At 34.2% G+C, this 7,639-nt stretch overlaps 2 protein-coding genes across 2 annotated transcripts; one reads left to right on the forward strand and one right to left on the reverse strand.

Annotated features, from left to right (window-relative positions):
- The first annotated feature begins 2,988 nt into the window (after positions 1 to 2,988).
- Positions 2,989 to 5,386, forward strand: LOC133174462 (uncharacterized). The gene is made up of 4 exons (XM_061309582.1): positions 2,989 to 3,031; positions 3,245 to 3,369; positions 3,854 to 4,022; positions 4,125 to 5,386. The coding sequence occupies exons 2-4, from the start codon at positions 3,281 to 3,283 to the stop codon at positions 5,151 to 5,153; spliced, it is 1,287 nt and encodes a 428-aa protein (XP_061165566.1). The 5' UTR covers positions 2,989 to 3,031; positions 3,245 to 3,280; the 3' UTR covers positions 5,154 to 5,386.
- Positions 5,151 to 7,631, reverse strand: LOC133174461 (bifunctional 3'-5' exonuclease/ATP-dependent helicase WRN-like). Its single transcript, XM_061309581.1, has 3 exons — positions 7,181 to 7,631; positions 6,675 to 6,831; positions 5,151 to 6,581 (listed from the first exon to the last, which is right to left on the reverse strand). Exons 1-3 carry the CDS (start codon positions 7,494 to 7,496, stop codon positions 5,429 to 5,431), a joined length of 1,626 nt encoding a protein of 541 aa, XP_061165565.1. The 5' UTR covers positions 7,497 to 7,631; the 3' UTR covers positions 5,151 to 5,428.
- Positions 7,632 to 7,639: the final 8 nt, after the last annotated feature.

Raw genomic sequence — 7,639 nt, forward strand, 5'->3', positions numbered from 1 at the left:
TATTTTTTTTTAAATAGTTCTACTATTATAAATATAAAACTGAATTGTCAGAAACTTGAGTTGATAGGCTTAGAAGTGTTAACCAGCGTAAAACATTTTCAGAAGTAATGATGAATACTGAATATTTTTTTTATCGGGATCGACATTAATAAAATTATTTTGATGTAAACAATAGCCTAGGTCACGCAAGCCGTTTGACCCCCCACTCAAACGCCTTGGAGCATACTGTAGATAAAATTTACACCACGGGGAGGCGCTGTTAAAGAACGTTAACTCTAAATTTTAATGGCGACACCGCGGAAAGTAAACATAACAGCAGTTGTTCCAAACATCAATATCTGTATCGCTTGTGCACAAGAAAGTAAACAGCGTTACTATGTAAGAAGCAAAGATGGTAAGGAAGGACCAAGTTCTAGTATAGCAGAGAATTTTTTTCATGTGTCATTCAAATGTCAAGAAAATAATGGAAGTTTTTTGTGCATTGGTTGTAAGCGGTTGCTGCAACGAATTATGGACATGGAAGACCAGACACAAAAGCTTGTTCAAAGAGTAAACGAATCATCTCAGAAAATGAGTGTACGGGTATCACAGAAAAGAATAATAAATCTTACTCCAGACGCAAGGAATAAACGAGCCAGTCTAATGAACTCCCCAGGTAATGAATTTTATTATAGACGTGCATGAAAAAAAATGCATTTAAGACCTAACATGCAAATCCATTAATAATGAAACAGACAGCTTTCAATAAAAAATTTACATTTCTTTTTGCTTGAGAGAGCTAGGTACATGCATGTATGTATATGTGTACTACGATTATAAATCGTACATGGCGGGGGGGGGGGGGGGGGGGTACATGTGTGTAATGTTACTTTCTATTTTTTTTTTTTTTTCAATGCAGGGGGAAATGCAAACACTGTACATAAAAAAGAACATCCGAATGTGGCATGCCGATTAAACTTTCAAAACTGCACTGATTTAAATTATCCAGTGGATGAGAGTTTTCAAGAGAATGTTCCTCTTACATTGGACAAAGAAGTGCAGTGTTGTTTGCCTTCACCCCCAAAAGCATATAGTGCTGGTAAACGGAGAGAAAATCGAATGTACAAAAGCTTTGAAGTAAAAGAAAGAGTGTCACACATTGTTGGAAGCTTGCTGGCGGGGAGCATAAGAAAAGCTACAAAACTAATGCTGCGAAGTAACGATGTTATTACAAGAGAAGAATCCATAAAGGGGGTGTGTGATGTTGTAAACCAAACAACGAAAGATATGCTTCATTGTCAAAAACATGCATTTCAGAAGACCTCTGAGGAAGATCTACTTCAATTTGACATCTGCCAATCAGCACTTTTACTTCAAAACTCTACTCCCCTTGTGTGGAATGTACTTAAAACTGTAGCTTTCAGCAATGGAAAAGTGTATGACACAATAAAAGTTGTAACAGCAGCATTTGTGTTGCTAAACTCCAGATCAAAGTATCTTAATAAACTCCAGCATCTGGTTGCCATATCCATGTACAATAGCCAATTGCAGAAAGAAGGCTTTGATATTTTATGCAAACTTGGATTATCAGTCAGCCATTCCAGTGTTCATAGAACATTAACCAAAGCTCAGTCCACCATTGACAGAACAATGATGCAGCTAAAAAACTCCGTTGAAAACAACAAAAAATTACAACAGTTTGTTCAAAATGAAGACAGAAATTTGCAGTTGATGGATCATGATTATTTACCAAGCAGTACTCCTTCTGTCTCAGACAACAAATTTGACCATGAATATTGTCATGTAAACCCATGTGTTGAATTTTCACCAGGGTACAGGTTCAATTTTGACAATCTAGACTTCCTAATTAAGGTTCGTGATATGACAGAAGATCATCAAAATCAGTCTAAGCATTATGTGCAAATGCTGGCTGTAAAAGATCGAGTCATTTGTGAACATCTTCCAAATGATGAACCCATTGGTGACTTGTTAAACATTGACAATCGTCAATTTCTTCCAACAGCTGCTGATAACGACAGTTTAAGAAATGATCTCATACATGTTATTTCTCTTATTCTGACTGAGAATGTGAAAGCTTTTGAAGTTTTTAAGGATATTTACCCCCCAAATTTCACTCATGAATATTCTGATGTTGTCGATGAGAAGTCTGTTGTGGTATGAATGCATAAGTACATGCATGTTATTGAATTAAGAAATACATGTATATGCTTGAGGTTATGTGTTTCACTCAATTTTCTACATAATCAAGAACATCAACAGAAAATTTTGCTAATAATGATTGATTATGGTAAATGAAATGCAGTTTAAAAAAGGATACTAAAATTACTTGTTTTATGTTTATGTAGAAAATTTACAGTTAACTTTTTTTTACAGATTGAAGATGATTAGTTTTATATGAGAGATTCCTGTAACCTAAAACTTTCAGTTTTATTCTGGGTGACAGATTTGATATTTAAAATATCTGTCATGCATTATACATCTGAGAGGTACATTCAACATGACCCGAAAAATTGTCTTTTTGAAAATGGAACCATTTGTGTCACTTTCTGAATTAATGATCTAACCTTCTTCATAATAACCAAAACATCACAAAATACATTAACTAATTTGTGCAGTGGTGTGTGGTGATTCACAGGAATTGATCTTAGTTGAAAACTAACACAATTAATTCATTTTATACTAATCAGTTTTGTGCATGTGATCATGAACATGTAGTTCCTTTAACCACATATTGTCTCATGTCGTTATTAATTGTTTTATTACAAACTCATACATTCTGAATTTGCCAACACAACTTTAATCAGATGAAATGATTTGAGCCAAAGCTGGTATAGCATACAGGGTAAAGTATATATTCTACTTTATGTGAGAAACCCAAAGGTCCTACATGAATATTAAAGATTTACTGACTAATATTTTGTTGAATAACATGTTATTTTTAACATTGTAGCATTGCTTTTTTTGCATGTAAATGAATTTACAGGCTGTTGTTGGGCATAATGAAGAAATATTTAAAACTTGAGAAAGAAGTGTAAGTTCTATTTATTAGATATATGTATACATGTTCTTGAATTTTAAGCAAAAAGTGATAATGCTAATGGTAAATAATATTTCTTTTGTCACAGTGAAGCAATCAAAGTTAATTTTGCTATTTATACAGACTTGTTCCCTTTGATTGTCAATCCTGTCCATGGTAATTTTCTTGTTTTAAATACATGCTGTATATGTGAATTTTTGTCTTTAGCTACCACTGGGTATACTGGAAAAGAGTGAAAATAAAATGAATGACATGGTAGAGATCTTGGAGTATTTGCATCAGTTTGTACCATTTTCAAGACGTGAAGAGGAATTGCAAAATGTTGAAGTCCGGTTAGTTAGTAATTGTACATGTGTATTAGCTAACCATTGACTATATTTTTATATGCTTTAAACTTAAAGACATATGCAACGTAGTTTGAACTTTATTGTCTTTTTCCCTGGAGTTGAAGAGTTCCAAAACTTGAAGGAACTGTGTGCTACATTTTAATGTCTATATATGCTGTTGTACACTTCTTCTAAAACAATTTTGGATAAACAAAACATCTAGAATACGTGTTTAATAATTTTTGTATATTTTTCTTTGAATTACACAAGAATTTTCATCAATGAATATCTTTTCAAAACCCCTGGTAATGCATGCTGATTTTTTGTCTACGAACATCTGATGGCACTATAATCTTAAATTAAGAATATCTTGAAAAATTATCAGTAGGTAAGGTACGTTGCGTATGTCCTTAAAGTAAGGAAAGTTTCTTTCATTCCTTTATTAAAAAAATATTACCAGTATAATATTTTGATGTTATTACATCAATAGAGAAGAAAATTCTGCAATGAGAACAATACCACTTGGTGGGGATCAGCTTTCTTGTGAAAGAGTAAGAGGAGCCCATATGGTACGGTTAGATAGTGATACACCTGAGGAACGACTTGAAGGGTGCATGAGTATGATAGAAGACTTTCATGAAAAGATGAACTTTATCCAGGTTTGAATGACTGCTTATGATTACATAAAACATGAAACTCGCCCAATTACATGTGTATTATTTCTTATAAAATTTAAATATTTTTCCTTATATATATTTTAGATGCTGATGGACAAATTTTACAGTGTAGACAGTGCTAGAGAAGTAGGAACATTATACCAACTTAAATGCTTAATAAACAGACGAAATGTTACCAAAAATGCATCAAAAGATTATCATGCAATTGGTGCATTTGTAGATATAGCCTGTGAAGGTCATGTTATTGCAGCAGCGTTAACCTTTTTTGGAATGACTGACATCAATAGTCAATGCATACGAATTCCAAATGGAATTCACTTAGCGGATGTGCCTCTAAAAAAGCGAACACTAAAACACATGATTGGAGAATTAGTGGATGAACTCCTCCTCAACAAAATATCCCAAAGCATCGAGAGGCTTGAAAATGAAGATGATGCAACAGATGGTCACGGTCACCAACAAGATGGTGTATTTAACTATGCAACTAATTTTCTGAAATTTTCCTTACTGAGGAAAATCTGTGTGATGGCCACCAGAAGTGGTGATGGAAATAGGGTCATTCGCCATTGGAAATATGCGATGCTTTTGTACCACACAGCTCACAAAGTCAAATATAGACTGGAAGCTTTTCTCCTCCAGGCTGGTATAATGGCACTGTATACACCTCGAATAAAGCACCAAATAATTTGGAACAGATTCATTAATTTGAGTGGGGGCAAAGGAAGGAATCTTGATGGTGACTATGTCATGGAACTTTTGAACAAATACGCTAAATCACGTGTAAAATTGGTGAATCAAAATCACTCTCCAGAACTAGTGAAACGTATTGGAAAGACCATGATGTTCTGCCATGATGTAAACCATCACCTAGAGAAGCAGATTCAAGGTGTGCCAATTTCAAGGAAACATGTGTCACAAGATTCAACAAGTGATTTACAGAAAGTGGTAAGAGAATTGCAAAATGCAGATGTGTTCACATTTACACCGAACAGGTACCATGCATCATTCCAGCATGAGAAGTCTGACATTTTCAATGACTTTGATGTCAAGGAATTCCACAAGTGGATAACTGTTAAGAAAAAAGAATATGCTGTTGGGAAAAAAGCTTTTTAATAATTCAGTGTACATAGATTTAAATGGAATACAGTAAAACACACTAATTATAATGAAGTGCCAGGGATGGCGATTTTGCTATGTTATAAACATACTTTGCTATATATCTGTTAGCTTTACAAAATGTTTAAAACTCACAGGGAAAGAAAATCACTTTGCTATTTGTGTCAATTAATTATAGGTATGTTCACCATAAGCATGTTTTACTGTATGAATATTATATGAATTTACTAATGGTTGAGTCAAATAAATTGATATTGTATGAGATATTTTTTTTATTTTTCTTCAACACCAAGAACGTCTTCAACAATATTAAGGATATTTTGTGCCAATTCTTCATCATATACATGCTCTGTTAAGATGTCTTCAGTTGCAAAAATATAATGAACATTTGAAACTATATCCTCAATAACTTTTTCACTTAAACCAGTTAGTAATCCAATGTTTAGAATAGATGTATTGATATTAAGATCGGATATCATTTTTTTTCTTAATTCCTCTATCTTCCGTTTGATGGACAATCTTTGAGTGTGGGTAACAGTCCGAAATGAACGACTTTCAGATTCGGTCAGTGCCTGTACCATGTCATTATCTTCAATAATGAGACATGATGGATGTAAATCGGGACATGCTGAGCATGAACATGAAGACTTGCATATGTCACAGCATGTATGTAAGTCCGCAACACAGGTGGTATCTTCAGGAGTAAAATGCTGGACTAAGTATTTTCTTCTGCATGATTGTGTTGTACAAAATGTTTTACAGTTCTCGTCTGTTGCAGTTTTGCTGATGTCTGTTGGATGGAAGTATACAACAGACAAAGATTGAAGTCCATCTCTCCCTGCTCGGCCGCTTTGCTGCATGTATGACTGAAATGTATGTGGTGCACCCCAGTGTATTACTACTCTAACATCTGGAATATTAACTCCCATCCCAAATGCAGTGGTTGCAATTATAACACGTATAGCACTGTCTTGTTTTGGAAATGTTTCGATAATAATTTTCTTATTTTTTTGTGAGGTAGAATGATGATACATTGCATAATAACAATTTCTTGCAGATGGAGTTCCTTTGTACGAATTTTCAGCACCAAGATTTTCTTTTAAATACAGGAAAAGAATTCCACAAGTCTTGATATTCCTACAGTATATAATGCATTTTTCAGTTTCATGTTTTTGCTCCTGGATTTTTGAACACAACCAGTAAAAAGTGTCTTGAACTGTATTTGGAGCTCGGATGGAAACGTGCATTATGTTTGGTCGGTCACAGCTGGTAATGACCAATTCATAATTTCTCATGCAAAGGATTTCTGCAATATGTTTTCTGGTTTTTGGAGTTGCAGTTGCTGTAAGGGCTAATAGGTTTGCCTTTGGAAAAATACTCCTCAATTCTCCAATCCTAGAAAAATCTGTTCTGAACTGGTCTCCCCTGTTAATAAAATGTGTATTTAATTTAATGATGTTTGACAATGTGATAGCTGCTTGATTTATAAAATAAATATTCTTCCTTTATATGACTCACCATTGTTCCGCGCAGTGGCACTCATCAATCACAATGGATTGTACAAACTTCTGATATGGTGGAGATGTCAATAACCCTCTCCATGAACCACTGAAATAAGCCTCCGGGCTCATAAGAACGATAGGAAATTTGCCTTCCTGAATGTGTTCCAATGTGTCTGAAATGACAAAAAAATAAATAAATAAAAATTCCAAAATATCTGAAGCCATAAACAAGGACCTAGTATCTGTTTTAGACAAGTCAAAACAATGTTATGTAATGTTTGTCTAAATAAAAAAAATAAAAGCATCTTAAAAGTATATCATTTATAAACGTGCTGTCAAACTAAACACATTCTTCTTTACATTTTTTTTTAAATTTAATAAGTGATTAGAAGTTTGATTATATCATCTGCAAACGCCTACACCTGTACACACTGTGTGTGCCGGATCTCGGGATGACTAATGACCTAAATTATTTGGTCGATCTAACCTAGTGTAATGCTATAGTATAGGCTATATACAAACCTCTGTCGTGCTCCTCTCCAAGGAAAATAGACTCCACGCTGTATTTTTTCAAGTTAGCAACTTGGTCTTTCATAAGAGAAACCAGCGGCGAAATGACAAGAACTATTGCACACTGCAAATTATCTTCAACTTCAAGCATCAATTTCGGTAAAATAGCGTACAACAAAGACTTCCCATAACCTGTCGGTAACACTGCAAATACGTCCAACCTATTTGCTAATTTTTCCAGGCATACTTTCTGTAATGTTTTTAAAGGAAAATCAATTTTAAGATCAGCCAAAATTCTGGTGATCCTCCTGTCAAACGTTTCGGCCATTTTTTTTACCTCAACCAATCACAGGCTTTATCAAATTCTGGATAAGCCTCGTTCTGAAGTATAAATATTTATCGTGGAATGCTCCTAGACGTTTGGTGTGAGGCTATATCGATGCGACAAACGTGTAGGTGACCTAGACTATG

This window comes from Saccostrea echinata, unplaced genomic scaffold, assembly GCF_033153115.1.
Source record: "Saccostrea echinata isolate AGI-Se365-2 ecotype Australia unplaced genomic scaffold, CSIRO_AGI_Sech_v1 ptg000058l, whole genome shotgun sequence".
NCBI lineage: Eukaryota > Metazoa > Mollusca > Bivalvia > Ostreida > Ostreidae > Saccostrea > Saccostrea echinata.